The 20850-nt window shown below is 45.5% G+C and overlaps 1 protein-coding gene across 2 annotated transcripts in view; it reads left to right on the top strand.

Annotated features, from left to right (window-relative positions):
- The first annotated feature begins 648 nt into the window (after positions 1 to 648).
- Positions 649 to 20850, top strand: part of SUSD3 (sushi domain containing 3) — a 31250-nt gene continuing 11048 nt past the window's right edge. The window contains exons 1-4 of one of the 2 annotated variants that reach the window (XM_057381851.1): positions 657 to 863; positions 15986 to 16174; positions 17592 to 17739; positions 20412 to 20576. In XM_057381851.1, coding sequence (XP_057237834.1) covers positions 659 to 863; positions 15986 to 16174; positions 17592 to 17739; positions 20412 to 20576 — 707 coding nt within the window. In that variant the 5' untranslated portion in view covers positions 657 to 658. Of the gene's footprint in view, positions 864 to 15985; positions 16175 to 17591; positions 17740 to 20411; positions 20577 to 20850 lie in introns of both variants that reach the window. The other variant, XM_057381852.1, reaches the window with a different exon arrangement.

Genomic DNA, 20850 nt, shown 5'->3' with positions numbered 1-20850 from the left:
ACACTGCTGACACCCACATTCACTGTGMTAATGCTGCCAGGGCAGTTAAGAGGCAGGGGTTGACATGGCCAGGATGTGAYAAGCACAAAATGACAAACGCAGCGTGTGCAAGGCACTTGGGTTTCACTGAGTAGCCTGTGCCTGTTGGTGTGTGCCATCCAGCTCTGGGTAGGATGGATCTGGAACTATCTAGTGGGTTTAGCTTCAGATCCCAGTGAAAACTAACRCAACTTTGTAGACCATAAACTATATATTGAGCTCCTGGAATATAACTGCATAAAGAGCAGTAAACACTGTTTGCAAGACCAGACCCATGAGAACAAGACAGGGGTACCTGAGGCTCTGCAGGCTGTGCGTACCAGCCTGGCGGCATCAGGGATTGACAGCAGGCAGTAGACGAGGACAGGCAGGGCAGGCGGCAGGCAGGGGGCAGCGGGCACGGCAGGCAGGGGGCAGCGGGCACGGCAGGCAGGGCGGGTAGCAGGGCACAGGCAACCGCCGCCTGGCCACTGGGGCCCAGCGATACCCGGTGCCCCGAGGCTCCGGCGGCGGCCCGACTGCGCCAGCCCCGAATGGCCCCTCCTCTCCCTCCGCTGCCCCTCCTCCCTCGCCCCGCGGGTGTCGCGGAGGGGCAGCGGGGCGGGCCCGGTGGGGGCGGATGGGGTCACGGCGGCGCTCCCGCGGSACGGTCCGTGTTTCTCCCCGCGGTCCGGCCCCGGAGGGCGGAGGCGGGTGCGGTGTGGGTGCGGGTGCACCTGCCGGGCGGCTCGGCGGAGCCATGCCGGCAGCCACGGCGTCCGGGCTGGACGCGCCGCGCACCCCCGCGCTCGGGCGGGACGGCGGCGGCCCCCGCGGATACACAGGTACGTGGTCCTGCGTGGTCCCGCATCGTTCGTCGCAAAATTCCCTCCTGCGTCGCACCGGAGGGGAGGAAGGATGCCGGACTCCGGTTAAAGTACAGGATCCCTCCCGCGTAGGGTTGCGGGGTGACCGGAGCAGGCTGCGGTASCCCCGGACAGAGGTGTTATATGTCCGCCGGGAAGGGACGCGTGAGATCTCAGCCGGGGCTGCGTTACCCTCCCACTCAGCTCCGGATCCTCCGCCGGGAAGGGGCCTCTCCGTCCCACTCGGTGCCGCCTCTGCCCGGTCCCTGCAGTCGCGGAGCGCGGAGGGGACAGTGATCCGCACCCTGAAGTTCTCGGGCTCGAGGCGGTGTCCCGGAGCCGCCCTGGGCACGGGGTGGTCCCGGCGATCCTGGGACAACTCTGCCGGGGCCGCACTCGGGCTGGCGAGCGGGGCCGGTCCTGGGCTGCGGGCAGGCGGAGGGGTCGAGCATTCCCAGGGCTGCACAGAGCAGCCCCTCTCCGAAGCCGTCCTACTGGTTCACCCAGGGGGCTGCTGGAGCCCRGGGCTGGGATAATTGCTCCCAGAGAGGAGGCGTTGCGGTTTAGTGACGGGAGTTGGGAGTTCACTCGCTGGGGTGGCCATGGGCCCTGGGGACGAGTGCATGGGTGCAGAGGGAAGTGTCTGGCAAGGACGGAAGATGCTGGTTCTCAGGGACATCATCCCTGGGCTCATGTCACGGGGCTGGGAAGGAAATGAAGATATCAGTGTTTTAATGGAATATGGTAGTATGTTGAGGGGTGGAATGAGAAACTGATCAAAGCTTTTTGCTTCTTTATCTTTCTCTTCCCTTGTGTTTTGTTACTCAATTTGATTGCATCGACCAGTTGCATCCCTTGAAGACCTCTTTGACTTAACCGGGTCCAATAATTTGGGGATAATGCGAGGTGACAGAATGTCTGGCCCAGAATTGGTGGAACATGTCCACTGCACAGGGCTGTGGTGTTGGTGGGTGTCTGGGCCTGGAGGGAGCAGAGCCATGGTCTGGACCTGCTGGCCTGGCAGCAGGAGATGCTTGTTCCCAGCCAGAGCCACCTCTCGAGTAGAGAAGTGAGGTGAGATGCAGGGATGCTGGAGCTTGGTGCAGCTGCAGAGACCAGCAGCTTGCTGGGGTTTCTTCCTTTGTGCTGGAGATCACAGGGYAGATGGGCTTTTCCCTGGCTTCAGTGCACTGTAGTGCTCTTGAAATCCAGGGACCTTCATCTCGTGTGCAGCTGTCTTCTCATATCCTTGAGATTTAATCAGCTTGTGAAGTTCTAAGAGACTTTATTAATGACCTGATTTTGTTGTGCCTATAGGAATTGGCAGATGTATTTGGGCTTCTAGTGTAGCAGTGCTTTAAATTGTATCCTCTGAATGTGCTTAACTGTTTAATTTGAATTTAATAGAGCTGTTAATTTTTGAAAATGCAAAACAAGGTCTGGAAAACCAGTTCAGAGAATTAAYTCGAATCCAGGTGTAGACCCTGTTCTTTAGCCTGATAGTGTTGCTAATAATTGACTTCTCCAAGTCACAGCCCCATCACAGCATCATTGCCACGCTACAGCAGTGTGCTAGGAACACTCATCGGCCAGCGCCTGCCAGGCTTGGGAAGTTCTCTGGAAAAGCTTCTGAGATTCTGACAGGCTTGTGTCAGTGGTGACCCAAGCACTCACCTGTCTTGTAGGAATCGCCGTGGAGCAGGGTGCTGTCATCAGCCCGTGCCCCTGAGGTACTGATGCCTCTGAAGCTGCTCAGAGTATGCTGGGGGCTTTTGTGTGAAAKAGGAAGAAGAGGAAGGAGCAACAAAGGCGTATCATTATTTTTAGTCTTTATGTTGTTGAAGTGGGAGGCTCTGGCCCTCTGGATATCCACGGTGGTGTCTTGTCTTTGCTGTGATTCCTTCTCTCATTCCTCAATACCCTCCTATAGCTCTTTCAGATCAGGCAGCACACACTTCTGTAAACACGGAGATGCATCTACGAACATATTAGTCCAACCACAGACAAAGGGAAAATAAATGCAGGACRTGGCAGAAACACTCATTATGACAGGTTATAAATAAGGTCTCACTGCTGGGCYGTTGTTTGTAGTTGTGATTCTGCCTCATTGCTCCACTTTCCAGACCGGGAAAGAGAGAGTTTTTACGAGGTGGGAAGTGTGGCAGGCTGCTCTAAATGTCCTGTTCTGACCTGGTTGTGGAAGGAATTATCTAGCAGACGGAAGGAAAGGGACAGGGTCTTTGGCTTAGGACAGACAAAGTTGCAGTTTGCTGGAGGTTAGAAGAGGAGAGCCGCCACATGTAGGCTCAGTTGTATCCTGGATGTTGGTGGCCATGGTGGGTTGCAGGTACCAAGATGGATGTATCTTTGGTGTGATTTGAACTGTCTGTTMTTTTGTTGTGAGAAACTTTATTTTTCCGAAGTCAGTTTCCTTGGCAGTGCAGAAACTGGACTAATGTTACTAAGAACTAACAGTTGCTCTTCCAGGGCAGCAAAAGCAAAGTTGTTCTTCAAAGCCAGGAGCACTGCTGCTCTGCAGAAATGGAGCATGGAATTTTATCACCKTGTCCCTGCAATGCTGAGATGCAGTTCAGTTTTTAGGCTGCAGAAGAAAACACGGATTCTAAATTTCCATTTCCATGGGGCAGAAGGTGATACAACTTGGCATATATGGGCTTGTAATTTCTTCAGGGTTATTTATCCTTTCTYTTTCTCCCATGAGCTCTAAGTCAAACCTTGTATTAAGTAATGCAAAAGAAGTGACAGTTGCAYGATGTCAGCTAATTGGCTTTATCTCCTGTACTGCAAGGTGTTAATCTGGGTGGCGTTTGCAGCAGGCATTGATACTGCTTCAAGGGAAAGATTTTTGTGCTTGTCATGAAAACTCTAGAACAGTACAAAGTAGAGAAGGGAAAGAGTTACTGGGTTTTCTGTGTCCCCCAGAATGCAAGATTGTTCCCTGTGGTATTCTCCAATACTTCATCCCTGTTACTCTGAAATTACCTAAATTAGAGAGACAGATTATGAGCTGACTTCTGAATTTCAGCTAATGAATGAGGTGAGCTGAACATTTTGAACTCCAAACTTTGATATTTAAAAAATCACAAGTCAGTCTTAAAACATAGAAGCACCCYAGTGACAGTGGTTCACCCAGCCTTTTCTGGGTGGTGTGCCATGGTCCATTTTCAAAGGGTCAAACCCTTGCCAGTTTGGCTGTTCCCACTGTGGCAAAACCAGGAGCAGCTCTTTTTCCCCTGAGCAGTGGATCATCCCCAAACATCTCTTCAACTCTACAGCAAAGAGATTTTTAACTATGCTGGAATTGGCATGATTTTGCTTATTAATCATGATTGCCACTGACTTTYTATGTGCACTGTAGAGTCTTGCCTTCAATATCATGATGGGGACAAGCTAACAATTGTTAGTTTTCATTTAGGCATTTTATTGACATGCTGTCTTTGAAATGCAGCCGCAGATGAGGAAGCATGTTATTCTAAAAAACAATTTTGACTAGCTCCGTGGATCAGGATTGGCAGAGGTGATTTTGCAGTCTGCATGGATGTCTGTCTCTCATTTGGTTGTCAGATGACAGAGAGAAAGCAGAAGTTGCAGAATGAGCAATTGCTCCCCAAAATAAATTAATTCCTGTGTCTGCTGAGGTCTCGGGGATGGRGTTGAGCTGGTGCCTGGGTTACAAACGAGCCTTGGCAGCAGAGCAGAGCCCCTGTGGCCCAGCAGCATCTTTAGTGGGGTCTGTAGCTGCTTGGGGAGGGAGGCAGTGCTCACATCTMCCTCATCCCAAATTGGAGTGGTCATGGCTGGTAGAAGCACTGTCGGGCAAGGGAGGAGTTAACTGCTTGCCTTTCCTCCAACAGACCAGGGAGAGAGGATTCTGTTATTGTTTCTGGGATGAAATAAAGCCAGACACAATGCTGCTCATGTATTCCATACTCTTAAGCAGAGGAACTTTGATTTGGAATGGATTTGAGGACAGGTGAAAATGGGGACAGAAGTCAAGTAGGGTGAAGACATGGTGTACAAAATTCCCTGAGTGCATGTGTGAGCTGGGTATAGTGTGTGGGAGGATGAATTGGAGGCRCAGAGGCACAGAGAGGTGCAAAGGGCAAGTTTTGGGTTTTGATTTTTCCTATTCAGAAAAGCAGAAATTTGTGCCTTCATGTAAAAGCAAAATTACACGCAGGAAGGTTTCTGCTTACAGCCACAGTTATTTCCAAGATCTTTGCTAGYTGATTGGGTCAAAAGAGGCTTCTGGACTGGACACAGGGCTTCTTCTGTGCTCTAAAAAGTGGTGCTCTGCGAAGCCAGGGACAGTTTTGCTCAGGCAGGAGAGCTCCAGTGTTTGGCCCATTATTGTGAATAGCTGTAGAAATTTAGATTAGGACTAAGGTTTTCATTCATTTTAGTCTGTTTGCCCAGAAGCTGAATTCTCAGGAGTAGCTCTGAGTTTCAAAGGAAGGGGAGGGCATGGGGCTGCTGTGCTCTGCTCTGCTCTCCGAACTACTTGTGCGTAACTCATTCTGTGCATAACTCAGCTGCAATCATTGACTTTTTTAATGGGAAAAAGTAAACACAGTGCACTGGTTCCCTGTCCTTAAACTGGCATTCCCGTCAATCTTGATGCCACTTTGCACCAGTTCCTGTGTGCAGGGAGGCCAAAAGCAGATGTGCCTATTGACTTGTGCTGCTAATCATTGCTGTGCTCAAGTGGCTCCTGGCAGGATGCATGTTTTTGTGCTCACACCATGCAGGTTGCAGGTTGCCCTGGTGTCCATGGCCAGGCTCTGGCTGCATATGCCTCAGGGTGAAGCCCAGGAACAGGAAAGCCAAACCCTGTCASGAAAAGAACCAACCAGGAAAGAAGAAAAATAGAAAGTGATAAAACCACAGAGAAGGATTTAAAATATGGCTGGTTTCTCAGCCCCATGCATGACTTCTGTCACCATTATAAAAGGCATGCTATTGTTAACTTTTTCAGACTGGTGTCTAAATCAATTATTCACAGGAATTCTTGACAGTCATGGATGCCAGGTCACAGCTCTGTGGTGTGCATTTCGCAGCTTAACACAGTAAACCAAGGACAGGAGCAGCTTCAGGTTGCTCTTGGGAAGRAAGAAGGACTTAGAGAATCCAAAGTGGGCCAGCCCAGGGAGTAGAATGCAGGTAAGGTTTGTAGCATTCAGGCTAGTTTTGCTTAACAGAATGGTTGGAAATTCCTGGTGAAAACTAGCAAACCTGTTGTGGTGGTTTTGCTTGGTCCATTTTTTTAGTGGTAGGGGATGRAACCAAAAAACCGCAAAGATGGYTCCTGTGAGAAAGTTCTGGAAGTTTTCTCCATYATGTCCAGCAAAGGAGCTCTGCMCCYTGTGTTYTAGGGGCAAATCTATGATGGCTCTGARGGTGATGGACAGGCTGCTGGTCAGGCCTGGGCCAATTMGAGATATTGGTTACACCTCTGTGATGACGTATGGTCTCGTATTTAAGAAGAATTCAAAACAAGTTAGGGGGCAGCAGCTGCCATTAGTTTTTAGGTTTTAGCCCCAGCCCCCCTGCACCSGGGAGGAYGGAGAGCAGGATGAGGAGATGTAAGAAAAATGGAGACACAAGGTCAGAGGGAGGCGGAGGAGAAGAAAGGTGTTTTTTGCTGTGGTGCTTGACCATGGAGAAAACAAGCTGTTCTCGAGATGACTGTTCTTCAGTGGAGACCTGTAGAGAGAGAGGCCCTGCACCCGAGATAAACAACCTGGCCTTGGAGAGCTGGACTCATCATAAGCCCAGGGAGAAGAGGTGACCGCCACACGTCTGGAGTGGGTGGAAGAAGCTGTGTTCTACCAGGRAATTTGAGAGAGTGGCCTTGCTCCCAGAGTGAAGCCGGCCTTGGAGGACTGTTTCCCRTTTTCCTGCAGACTAGATAAAGAAAAGAATCCTATGCTACTGGCAGTGATACACTGGCTGCTCTTGGGAAAAGAGCCTCCACAGCATGGAGCTGGGTAAGAACTCTTTTCCTRTGGTGGTGGAAAACAACCGATGGASTGACCAGAAAAAGCTCTCATCCCCTGCTCCCTGCATGGAGGGGTGGGGGGGGGCGAACTGGGAGAGAAACATGTTTGGGAGAGAAAACAAGTGTCTTAAAATGTCCGTTTTTTTCTCCTCATCATAAAATTTGCCCTCTGCCTTCGTTTCTCCGCCTCCCTTTCACGTGGTAGTATTCTTAGTAGTTTTTAGTAATAAATTTATTTTGCCACTTAAGTTAAGTTTTCTAGCCTGTTTGACCATTCATGGAGCGTGAAAATCTTTCTCTCAATATGTTATCTAAAAGCTATAAATCTTGGTGTTAATTGGGCATTTGCTTTCCCCTCTGCGTCTCTGGGGTGGGGGGGGGAGCCATCGTGGGTGCCTTGGTGTTGTGCCAGGGTCCAAACCATGACACCTGTATTCCATCATCTGTTTTAAAACAGGAAAGTGGTTCCAAAGGGAAAAGGTCAAAAAGTTTCTATATTGTTCACAAATCAGTTCTTTGTGGAAATGCAATTCCTACATTTTGAGCTTTTGGAGAAAAAATGAGTCTATAATCATYAAGGAGCATGTGGGTCTGGCCCACCTAAAATTTCATGTTGGGGGTGGAATTTTTAATGTCTAGAGCTCTGGACCCTCCCTGCTTGAGAATTTTTTTGGTCAAGGAAGGGTAGTGCAGTGTACTAGTGTGTGGCTGTGCCCAGTCTGGCAAGTGTCATGCATGAGGAAAAGGCCACTGGCACATCTGCTCTTATCAGCCACGTTCACTATCCCAGTGTGTGCACAAACCAGATCAGAGAGCTGCTGCAGGCAGATAACCCAGAGCCRGACAAGGCAAACATGCAGCCAGGCTGAGCTCCATGTCCTGCAGTCCCCAGGGCAGTGCAGGAGAGTGGGAGCGTGGTGAGAGTGTGCAGTGGACACACAGGGATGCTGCAGGAGGCTTCCCAGAGGGCAGCACAATCTCTGCCCTGTCCGGATGTCTGGTGAGGCATCCTTCATCCTTCCTCTGTCCATGGCTCCKAACAGACAGATGCTTTCCCTGTGGAAATAAATGGGGTTTCTTTTGGCTTCTCCAGTGGCTGTCTTTCCAATGGGGAGCCTATTGAAAATTAAATAGAATGTTGAAAATCTTGTTAAGGACATGATGGCTGATATTCCCATAACATCATATTCRGACTCAGGTTTCCATCTAGTGTGCTCAGATAATAATTTTCTGTGCTTTACCCTTGAATTCCTGAGGTTCTTAGCCCTGCCCMGCTCTCCTGCTTGTCCATGCAGCCTGCTGAGGGTCACCAGAAGCGCTAATGTTTTATATATTGAACCTGGAGATTCAGAGTTTAATGAACARCATTACATTTGGTTTATCTCTATTTTAGTTTCCTCATCTTCAAGAAGCAGTAAAATTTTGTTCAGCTTATCAAAGATCTATTAAAATGTCTAATTTTGATGACAAAACTATAATTATCATGRGAAGCAAGAAAATGGTGGATTTATTAGTAAATGGCATTCAGGATAAATATAATTTGATTTACTTATGTGTTATGTCTGCTATAAAGAGAAAAAGCTGAAAGGTTTTGCAGAGATCCTCAGAAATGCCAAAAATCATTCTGTAGGTGGAAAGCCACAGAGCTGAAGCATTTTTGACAGCAAGTGATTTTCTGAGCCCTTTGATAGGATAGGTGCTGGTAAGGTGTTTGTACTACAACTGACTGGACAAGGTGCATTTGAGATTTTTCTTCTTTTTTTTTTTTTTTTTTTTAAAGGGAACCAAAGCAAGTGGGTAGATTCTGTCAGAGCATCCACTTTCAGTCAAAAGGCTGGTTTTTCAATTCAATGTTTATACACACAAGTACCTGCAGCCTTCTCCAGACCCCAGATGTGCCCAGAAGCACCTATGTGTGAAGGGAGAGTGCTGAAATCAGTTTGTTCTTGTAAGCAGCTGTTTGTTCCCTTTCACACTTAGCTCCTGTATGAGCATGGAGAATGGCTTGGTGCAAGACTGAGTAAAACTTGTCTGCTTTCCTCTTGGTACCTGATCCATGTTAGCAAGGTATGAAATTACAGAAGCACAGAATGGTTTGGCTTGGAAGGGACTTTAAAACTCATTTTGTTCCTCCCCTCTGCCAAAGGCAGGGACACTTTCCACTAGACCTGGGTGCTCCAAGCCCTTTTCAACCTGGTCTTAGATACTTCCAGGTATGGGGCAACCACAGCTTCTCTGGGCAACCCATGGTAGGGCCTCACGTCCCTCACAGTTAGTTGCTGATGGGGCAGTAGTGAGTCAGATGTTGAAATCTCTTTCCCAGATGAATTGGCTTTCTTTAGCATATTTGTTTTACTTTTGCAGTGATTGTTTTCTTGCAGTTATTGTGATGATGAAAAATACTTTGAGCATTGGCCCAAGATTGTCTTGTCTTGACTATGGAAAAGGGAAAATTTTAACATTTCTGGTCATCATAGTTTCCATTAAAAATATACAGGGTCTGGCTCATGGATGTGAGCTCATGAGTGCTCACTTTGCACCCTCTGTGGAMATGTTGCAGTTATGGATGGATTCATTTGCCTTGTTTTGTGTTTCTTGTGTCCCTGTTTCTGCTTGGCTCTCCCTAGAGATGGAGTACTACTTGCATCTTGCTTTGAATGTAAGCCTGACGGAGGCTGTGCATGTAGAGATGCATGGGGGAGGCTGAGGACCATCTGTACAGGACTGTGGTGTTGTGTAACCAGCTACTTCTGCTCTCCTGCTGGTGAATGCCAGTACTCATTTTGCAGGAAGCAGCTCTGGCAGGTTTTGGAGGCAAGCAGAGCCAGGGCTTTTGGTGGCATCCTCCTGAGATGGCCTGTAGCATATCTGTGGGGCTCAAGGTCTCGGCTCAGACAAAAGCAAGTGAAAAGCTCATTTCAAGATATTCCTCTTAATTGTACTCTCTTTAGGATCTTTGTTTTAGAAACCAGGCCACAAGCACTGCTTTGCAAATATGAATTTGTCAGCTGCTTTAGAATGCCAGAAAGGGGAGACCATCAGCACTATGAGCTGCATTCACTAGATTATCACAAAAGAAGTGTTTGTGTTACTTCTATGGGCCATTTTTAATTTGGAACTGCTTGAGGCATCATTCTGACATGCTCGGTAGTGGATAGATAGATAGATAGATAGATAGATAGATAGATAGATAGATAGATAGATAGATAGATTTGAATAAAAATTTACTTTTTTAAAATATGGAAGTAACAGTGAAGAGACAAACAGATGAACATTTCTGACTTGCTTTAGGTTTAACAGATCCTTACTTCCTTTAAAAGTTACACTATTACTAACTTTTCAGAGTTTTTTCAATTCTGTTGGTAAACAGACTAATAAAGCACAGAAGACCAATCTGTTCTTGCTCTACCTGTGACTCCATGAAATACTTAATTTTTCATTTAATTCTTATTTTTCATTCAATGCTACCATAAGAAGAGAAATGTTTAGTCTGTATCTAGTTCCTGAAGTAAAATCTACAGATGAGAATAACCTGACTTTGATGTGAATTGGTGAAATGAATTGATCGTGGTGAGAACGGTATGGTAACTGAAACAAATAATCTCCTAACTAACATAAAACACATTATGGAAGTGTTTCATGAAAACACATAAGAATCAGGTTACAGCAATCCTATGCATTATTTATGCTTGAAGTCAGAGTGGATTGCACTTGTTGCCATTGAGCCCTCTAACACTTAGGTGACAGTTAGCTTGGATTTTACAGGGATTTAGGTTTGCATCCCCTACTATTCCAGAGTAGRCTTGGGAAGTGCTTAGTGCAGGATGGACCAGTCTTGGTCAATCTTTTTTGCAGCATTGAGCAGCTGAAGAGCCATATGGGAATGCCGGGACAGAGAAAAGAAAAAACTCATTATTGTAAAGGAGATGAACTGAATTTGTCTGTCTCAGGCTTGGATGTAAGATTTTGAAACAGGGTTTCTTTGGGAGATTAAAGGAAAGGATTTGCTGCTAAATGGTAATTGTTCCCACCTTAGCAGGCATGGAAAGGTCTCAAAGGAGGCTTTTCTATTCTTTACCCACCAAAGGCAGCCTGAGCCATCAGGAATTGTGCAGTGGTCAGAATGCTGCTGTGTTTCTCAGCTGGTTGTGTAGCTGGAGGTGTGAGTAGCTGCAGCCTGGTTTGAAGGGAGTACAGCTGCCCAGCCCCTCTGGCTGCACAGGGGCCAGCACCCAGGCTGCTCCGGGTTGGCTCTGCTGACCAGCTGGTTTGGGGCCTTGCCCACCTCTTCTCTCCTCGGTGGCTTCCCACCAGCCTTGTCCAGGCAGAGGATGAGGCTTAGGAGGATCAGGCTCCCACTGAACCATTCCCAGCATCCAGCAGCCATTGGGTCTGGGCTTTTGTTCTCTTTATCTGAAAAGGCCATGTTGGTGGGTGGTCCTGACACCCTCATGTTCCAAAGCTGCTTGGCATTTGACATTTCTTTCGTTTCTTTGACTGCATTTGTTTTTTTTTGTTCTTCTTTACTTATGCACTCTTTGCTTGAAGGAATGATCCTGGTTTGTGCTGTAGGAGCTGCTGCCCAAACTGCCTTGGACAATTTAAAATTGCAGAAGCGCTCCTGATGGAAACAACAGGGTGCTGAGATGTGCTCACTTATCCTGGCACTACCATGTTGCAGGTCCCACTGACCTGAGAGAGTGTTGAGACCCTGGCAAAATGCCCAGAGTGTCTGCCCCATCCCTGGAAGTATCCAARGCCAGGCTGGATGGGGCTTGAAACAGCATGGATAAGTGGAAGATGTCCCTGCCCATGGCAGGGGATGGAATGGGATGAATGAGTCCTTAARCCCAAACCRTTCTATGATTCCATGAAAGCAACACTGCYCAAAATGTGATGGATGTGGGAGTCTCAGCACTCCTTCGTGATGCTGAACCTTTGCATGTTGTTAATTRCATATGCTGAAAAATCAGTTTTACCTACAAAACGGACCAGAGTAAAATGAAGGAAGTGGGTAGGAGTGAGCTTGAGATATCTACTGTAACAGAAGTGTGAGCAGAGAGCTTATTTGAACATGAGTGTGTAAACACAGAAATAAGCTCGCTTCTATTACCTTTTTGCTCTCCTTAATTGCAAAATGGAAATTACATATTAATGGGAAAACAAGCTTTTCTAAAAAAAATTTTTTTTCAAATGTTTAATGGTGACCTGTGAGAATCATCAGATATTGGGTTCCCTCTATCACAATTTAAAAAAGMTTTTTATCAATAGAAACCCAGAATGTTTTATGTGGAATATTTTCATTTGGAAATGCTAACATGAGGCAAGTGCCAGAACCACATATTAACAAACTGCATTTTTTTTTTGTCAGATAATGTGCTGTGACAGATACATTCCTTAGGTAACTCCAAGTTTCATTCTGTGCAGTGGTCCAGCTGTTCCTCTCTGTGCCGGACCTAGTGGAACAGTCCTGTGGCTGCAGTTCAGTTGCTGCCGGTTGCCATCAGAATTTGGGGTGTGAAGCTCCCAGGGCAGTCATGGCTAAGCCTGGCCCTTCCACCGGGGTGGTCCTGGCTGTGATGGGTGTGCAGAGGGCTGTGTTGTGGTGCATGTGGTGTGTGCCASCCCTGAACTGGCAAAGCTTCCCCCAGGGAGTAGCTTCACAGAGCCACAGCTGTGTGTTGGGAGGCAGACGGGTCTGCAGGAGCTTCCCAGCATCTCYGCAGCAGCACAGCTGGGACCTCAGACCATCTCTGCAGTTTCAAGAGCCTGGACCTCCCCCTGCTCTTTTACTGTTCATCTGATGCCACGTTTAATTTCTTAAAAAGCCATGCCAGGATCTGGATTTTTTCATAGTAGGATCAGATCCTGGAAGCCATTTGTTGCTTTAAAAACCCAGGCCTGTCAGGACTCATGGCCAGCTCTGCAAAAGAGCAAAAGCATGGTAGCGAGGAGACCAGTGCCAGGGCCAGATAGTTTCACTCTGTGCARGATGCACTGTGACATCTGCTTTATTTCATCTTTCACTTCAAGCTGTTTTCTTCTGCTTTTTAACACAGTGAGCTCTTCCCAGAGCTCTTCCGTGAGATTGCTGTGGATGCTTAMCATCATGTCTGTGATTTCTGGAACACCAATTTCCAGGGTGTACTTCTGTAGGAAAAGTCTTGCAGGAGTTATATAAGTGTGTTTATTTTCTACAGGGTTGATAATGTTTTGTTGCTTTCTGGCATCTAATTATTCCAGCGTGTTTTAGTGATATTAAATAGCCAACAATAAGCAAKGCAAGGGGGTGAGTTAAGTGTGTCTGGGAATAAAGAGGTGAAGGCATGGATCACTCTCTGCACAGACAGCAAGTGGCAGCCTTGCTTCCAGGTAATTACTTCTATAATTTAGATCATTTTGRTAGAGACTTATGCAATGTATTTGCTTTTTAGTCACTGTTTTGCTGTGGAAGGAGCACAGGAAATGTTTACCAGGCAGGCGTGCCTAGGTTGCTCTCTCATTTCTGTTTTCTTATCAGGCAAACATAAGCCCACAGYTTGCTGACAGCAAAACCATATGGTTCCCCTTTTTCACAAATCGATTTTGCAATACAGATAATCCTGGCTGTATATATTTTGGATTATTTTAATTCTTGCATTACTCTATTTTTCTCTGCCTGGAAATTATGTATGGCTATTTCTGAACCCAGAGGTTGGGGTGAATTAAGATTTTATGGAGGMTGGTGCACTTCAGTGTCTTTTCTTTGAGGACAGTTATTTGTCATATATAACCCATCTTTTGTAGCCAATGCTGTTCTGTGCTGCCAGATTGCAGCATCAGATTCAGAGATTTTCAGAACACTGGATATCCTCTCAGTGTGAGGCCAAGCTGAGAAATGCATTTGTATAAATCAGCTCTTKCTTTACAGGAAGGTGCAGAAGTAGCTGCAGGAACTTGAATCATAGAACGTAGAATCACAGGAGATTTTGATTTGGAAGGAACCGTAAAGCCCATCCAGTGCCACCCCCTGCCCTGGGCAAGGGACACCTCCCACTGTCCCAGGTGGCTCCAAGCCCCAATGTCCAGCCTGGCCTTGGGCACTGCCAGGGATCCAGGGGCAGCCACAGCTTCTCTGGGCACCCTGTGCCAGGGCCTCCCCACCCTCCCAGGGAACAATTCCTGCCCAATACCCCATCTAAATCTACTCTTCTTCAGCCATTCGCTGTCCTGGCACTCCTTGTCCCAAGCCCCTCTCCAGCTCTCCTGGAGCCCCTTTAGGCACTGGAAGGAGCTCTAAAGTCTCCCCAGAGCCTTCTCTTCTCCAGGCTGAATAATGCCAGTGCTTCCACCCTGTCTCCAGAGCAGAGGGTCTCCAGCACAAAAATTAATATCTATATGTAAAATCTTTTTTTGCAGTTTTGGGACCATCACAGAGTGATTAAAATTAAAAAAACAAACAAGCAAACAAAAACAAAACAAACAAACAAACAAACAAACAAAAAAAACCAGAAGCCCAAACTCATAACACTCAATCTGGAATGAGGAGGAAGATTATCCAATGCATCCTGTGTGTTCCTGGAATGGGATGTGGGTAGAAAGGACAAAAGATGAAGAGAAACCAGTCCTCTAGAAAAATTTGCTCCTGTTGAGGCCAATTGCTGCCATAACAAGTGATTGAAAGAAGTGGCAAAACAAACAGAAATAATCTGAATGGAATTAAAGAGTTATGGTTTTGGAAGCTAGTGCTTGGTACATGTTTACTCTGTAGATTAGCCCAGTAATTGTCACTGGAACTTTCGTTTGGTCTTTTGCTGAGATTGCTTTGGGTTTGYTTTCCAGGAACAGGGTGTTAAAGAGCATGAGTTGGAGATTGATAGGTGGGAAGCCTGCCTGCTGTGGTGGGATCCAGGAGCTTCACTACCATTTAATGACATGGAGAGAGTTTTAGGATTAAAAATAAAATAGATTTGCTAACAACTTGGTTCTGTCAGAACGTTTTTAAGGAGGCAGTAATTTCTTTTTGCCTGTCGATGTGGGAAGCATATTTTTCCCCTTCAAATGTTTTTGTGTTTCATCACAGTGCTTGCAGCACTATGCCTCTGAGGTTTCTCAAGTGATTTGGAAATCCAGTGAAAGATAGGGAACTTGGGCTCTAATGCAGAAGCAGTGCTGGTATTTTGTAAATGTTAAAAKAGTTTCCAGATTCTGTCAATGCATTGTACAGACCCAGAAAATGTATTTGTTACCTTTGAAGTTACCTAGATGTTATATGTTGTCTTAATGACCTGACATTAACATTTTTGTTTAAAATGACTGTGAACAGGGAATATGACAATAGAACTTGGTGTATGAAGTTAGTGGSTGACATTAGATGGCCAAGGGGAGARCAGCTCCATGGCTCAAAGAGCAGCTCTGTTAACAACAAAGAAAAGCTGCATGAACAAAAATGTATGAAAAATTAATGATCTACTGTAAAGCAGAGTTTGTCACTTGAGAAGGGAGGTAAGTTATATGTGTGTGTCTTTCTATGSCCCTCCCTGTGGTTTTAACCTTCTTGGCCCCTTTCAGCCAAGCCAAACAGAGGTGCAGTACTTATAAAGAAAGGAAATTTTGATCGGATCATGCCAAAATGCTACCAAGTAGTCTGAAATGTGTGATCAGTACACTAGATCTGGGAAATTTGCATGGGGGAAGATGTGTAATGAATACTCCCAGTGTGGAAGATGACGGCCTGAGTACTAAATTCAACAGAATCCAACAAGACAGGATCCCTATCCCTAGGCRACCATGCCATTCAGAAATTACTCATTTTTAGTATTTTTAGTGTTTTAGTATTCAACATGCACCAGTCTGAGCAGATTGTGTCACAGCATGAATTGCTTTGTGCTGGGAGTCGGGGCAGAGGAGCTGTTGAATGGCACTGACCCACTGTTGGCCGTGGGCTGGTGCTGGGCAGAGCAGCCAGCATCGGCCACCCCGGGGTCTGGTATTTGTTTTGACCATTAAGTGGGACTGATTTAAAGTCTGGTATCAATAAAACCKCAGTGGCCCTTGGCTCTTGGCTGCGGTGCTGCATTGTGTGTCTGTGTTTGCTCTGCAGGGCAGTGCAGCCGCCTCCTCCCACCCCAGCTGGGCTCACTGCAGGTCCTTCATGGCAACGGCACCGATGTGGGGACAGTGCTCACATTCCAGTGCTCTGCCGACCACCAGCTGGAGGGACCAGCCTTCATCACCTGCGTCTGGAAAGGGAACAGCACGCAGTGGACAGCCGCAGTGCCCTCCTGCAAGCGTAAGGTTCTTCCCAAACCSTTCCACTCCCTTTGGGATGCGTTGCATTGATTTTGCCCTGCCTGTCTCTGCAACGTTAGGATTCATTCRAGATACCTGTGTAAAAGACAAATTTGATTTTCCTCAAAGTTGCCCCACTGATGGCAATTGCACTCCATCTATGTTCTGACATGTGATTATCATGACACAGAAAAGACTCCATTGGATCTGTCCCTGATCTCATGTCGCCAGTAGCATTGTACCTGGAATAACTGTGGCTTTAGCTAAAAGCTGTATGCTTCTTTAGAGAATGCATGGCAATGACCRACTGATGTGCATGCATATTTGCACATGCCGAATCTCCTGGCAGTCTTTTCTGACAAGTTTTTGCTGTAAWAGGAACACAGTGACATTTTTTTAACAATTCTTGGCTGTTTCCTGTGGGTAGCTGCATATAGRGAAATAGTGTCTGAATGGCAACAAGCATTAACTATCTTTCACACTGTGTTCCTGCTTGTTTATTATAAGGTTGTTGCTGGTTTGACTAGAAGTAAACCCAAGCAAAACTTGGTACCTCTGAGCTTTGAGCACRTGAGTTTGTGCCTCAGACCTTGTGTCATTGCAAATCCCCAGTGGATACGTTGGTCTTACAGATATTTAGTTCTCTCTCACGCACTCAGCTATTCTTACCTCTTGTTTCGAGATCCCATTAAAGAAAAACCCTTTCCCCAGAGTCTGCAGAAATGTCATGCTTTGTGGAGCTCAGCTGAACCATTTGTGATGCTGGTCATTGTGACACAGGGAGACCTAGATGAGTTTTTAAGCAAGACAWGCTTACTTGCTCCAAGTGAGTTGGCAGAGATGTGTGTGCCACACCACATTCACACTCCTCCTTTTTTCTGGAGGGCTCACTTCCAGCACCAGATCCCTGTGAATACTCAGCTCTGTAGATCACTTCYGTCCTGCATCCTTCCCCAAACAGAGAAGACCTGTTGTTTGCTGCTTGCCAAAGAGGATGTAATTACATGGAACTGTCCTTGCTCTAAAGGGCTTCTTCTAAGCCTGTTTACCCCTGTTAGTATTCAATTAGYCCATGTTAGTAGTCTGCAGCTCATCTGCATTTGATCTGCCTACAAGAGCTTTGCTTTTTGGCTACTGCAGGGCTAAGGGCTCTGCGCTTAATTAATTGCAATGGTGAAATGCTTGTGAACAATTCATTAGTAACTTACAAACAGGACATTTTTAAGTAGTCTAATTTGAGGATTGCATAGCTCTAAGCCGAAACCAAGATACTCTGTTATCTTGATGCATACTAATATGAAAGTCCTCACTGAGCACAAGTGTGAAGCAGGTAGGTTTCAGCATGGTTTAATGAAAATGTAAAAGATAAAATTGTGGACTGATCTTAGAAACATGTTTCTATGTTTGCTTTGCTGCAGCCATATCAAAATACGAGACTTTTGGCTTTAAGATTGCAGTGATTGCCTCCATTGTGAGCTGTGCTGTCATTCTGCTGATGTCCATGGCTTTCTTGACTTGCTGTCTGATCAAGTGTGTGAAGAAAAGTGAGAGGAGGAGAACTCAAAGGTATGTCAAGAAGACATTTTTAATAACAGTGTGAGAATGCACATCATACAGACCCCATCACTGTGATAGCAGAGAGCTTCAAAGGATTTGCTGCTTGCAGCACTGAAATGATGTTAATTACTTAAAATCCTTAATTTGTAGGTCATGGTTTAGGCTGGGTATTCCAGAGTATTAGACTTGGTATTCCAGAGTATTTAAGTACCTGATGTCTGTTAATCTCAGATAACCTCCACAGGTCTGGGCAGGTCTGGATTTACCCAGGATTATGCAGAAGCTGAACACACAAGTCTAATTTTCTGGCCCAGCATTTCTCTCTTTAAGTTATTGAAGATTGGCAGTATTTCCCCTTCTTCTCTATTTCTTTCCTTTTTTCCTTTCTTTCTTTGAACGCTGCTGGGAAATGGAGTCTTCCTGTGTCAGAGCCATTCAAGCCCTCACCATCTGCAGAACTTCCTCAGAGCTGTTACAGTGTGAGACTGGAAGGATGGAGGATTTTTGTCTTCTGGCTTGGAGCACAAATTGGTGGATTATAAACAGGAATGGGAAGAAGTCAAATTTTCAATCCAGTCCATTATAAAAATGCAATAGTGGGTAGTGTCAGCAGGATCACGTTTGCCTGTAGGCTGGAGCTGAGCTGCTGTTGCTCACARGAGTCACTGCTGCAGAGGTTTCCATGGGAACTTTGTCTCCCTCTTGTTTTTCTTGCTAGTTATTCCCACCAGGCCCTCCAGTGGTCTGGAGGGAGACTGGGGAAGACATAGTGAAGGTGTCTATGCTGAGCTGTGCTTTATCTGAAACTTCATGGGAACCAGCTGAAAGGGAACTTCTGTCATTTGAAATCTGAGTGTAGCCAAAATAGAGATTTTTTTATTTCCCTTGAAAGGAATTTTTGAGTCAAAAATTGAAAGTCTTTAGTGTCAATCATAATATTAGGTTTTTACTAGAAGCATGAAATAAATTGTTTTGAAATGAAAGGGTTGATTGACATTTTTGAAATTGCCACTTTTCTTTTGATAAGATTATTCATGTCTAAGTCCTTGTTTTTTCGTTTATTTTCAATGAATTTTGCAAAAATTAACCATTCCCACTTTTGTGATGACTTGAAATTTTTTCTTACAAAAGAGAAACCATTCACACTGGACATTATGACCTGATTCTGTCATCAGGCTGTAAAATTATTCCTTTTGCAGAGAGCTTCTCTGTTCCCTGCTGCCCTTGTGCTCCTTTCCCTGTCTCCTGAAGGAGCTGCTCCATCCRGTTGGCAACAGAGCCTAGCTCCGAGGAGAAACCTGGGGACATTTCAGACATTGTGTGTCTTATCCCCTCTGTCAGAAAGAATTGAARTGATGTACAAACTGTCCATGTCATGGGAGGAAAAGTAACATTCACCCTTGTGTGAAACTTGTTGGATGCAGTGGCAGCATCTCTCTTGGTGATGGAGGTGGAAAAGTGGATCGACTTCTGGATGCACAAATCTGACAAAAAGCTKCAGGCTGGATAACTTAATACAAAATGACAACTCCTGGTGGAAAAACAGTGAAATGAGGGTCTCTTAGACCATATCTGAGAGACAGGGTGGTCTGTACCTACAGGGCACAGAGGATGTCCTCACCTTGCCTTTAGCTCTGAAGTTTGCCTGWCTGCTTCTTTTGGCTCCTTTAGTTGGTCACACTAGAGAATCACCTCTGCCTACAAACCTGTCTTGTGAGGTGTCTAATATCTTTTAAGGACCRTCCTGTGTTTGTTTAATAGAATTACATAATCATCAGGATTGGAAAAGACTGTTAAGTAAAACTGTCAACACAGCACCACCRCCATGTCCACAACTAAACAATGGCACCAAAATCATCATCGCTAGCTCTCAGGATTTAATCTTGTCCCTTCAGCCAGTGAGAATGTCTGTGATTCTGTGAATCTTAGACTTCTTTTAAAAACAAGAAAAGAAATTGTGAATTTTTTTCTTGCCTCAGAGTTGCAGAGATATGCATGAAAACAGCCCTGAGCATTTCCAAAAGACAACCCTGACAATGAGGCTCTACTCTTAACAAAGGCAACATTACCTGTCTCCTTCATTTTTAAGTCAATATCTTTTCTACCTGCCTGGTGATTTTGGAAACCTTAGGAATAGCAGTGCTGCAAAAAGTTACAGCAATTTTTTTTCTGAAATAATTTATTCCTAAAATTGAGATGGTCTGTAGTCCTTTCACACACAACAAGATATGGTCCAGTGTCACTGATGAAGGTCCATGAGAACACTAACACATCATCCCAYCTTATGTGACTTTTCTCATTACCTGTAGTCTGAAAAAACACYAAATCAAAATGGACATAATTCTTGGAGGTTTGTTCCTTTGAACTGTCCACTGGTGCTCATAAGAAAATTGCTCTCATTTTTTTTGTTTGCTTGTTTTTGAGGAGTATTGGACAATACTTAAAATAGCCCTATTTYATGGAATAGTATTTATGCTATTGAAGAACTCCCTATCTTAAGGTATTATTTAAATCTCTACAAGTTTGGCTTACACATGAGGTTCAGAACATGTTCAAATGCATTCTTCAGTAAACCTGGAATTMGGTTTCAACTGTAGAGAGTCAGGTCTGTGGTCAGAAGACAGCTCAGCTATACAGCCATGTATCACAATACAGTATTCTACTGCTTGGTATATTCACAGAGATGTGCAGCTGTGGTACCAGCTAAGTACTGAAGAACTAGAGCACAWGCAAGCTGCTTACTTTGGTTTTAAGGGAAGAAACAATAACAACAACAAGAAACTCAGGAATACATCTGTATTTAATGACATGACTAACATGGCGTATGATAACCAAGGCTTCTACAGGTAAGACTGTTAAAATATAGTATGTTTGAATGAGTTTGTGGAACAAATTTTAGAGGATTCCTTGAAAAGGTATTTTAAAGGAGGCCCCTGAAGAGGATGTGATGCCTGAGGGTTGCCACAGCTTGTCCTTGAATTTGCCTGTTGTTATTAATTATTATAATTAAATCTAATTGAGGAATTAATGKTGTCAAAAGGTGAGACAGCAGAGGATTGAGTGTGACCTCCCCTCTTAGAGCTGCTTCCTTCCCCAGGAGTGTCTGGTTGAGCCTGGTCT

The sequence above is a fragment of the Malurus melanocephalus genome, unplaced genomic scaffold, assembly GCF_030028575.1.
Source record: "Malurus melanocephalus ecotype Western Australia unplaced genomic scaffold, MMel_1.1 scaffold_534, whole genome shotgun sequence".
Taxonomy (NCBI): domain Eukaryota; kingdom Metazoa; phylum Chordata; class Aves; order Passeriformes; family Maluridae; genus Malurus; species Malurus melanocephalus.
This window is presented reverse-complemented; position numbering and strand designations above follow the sequence as displayed.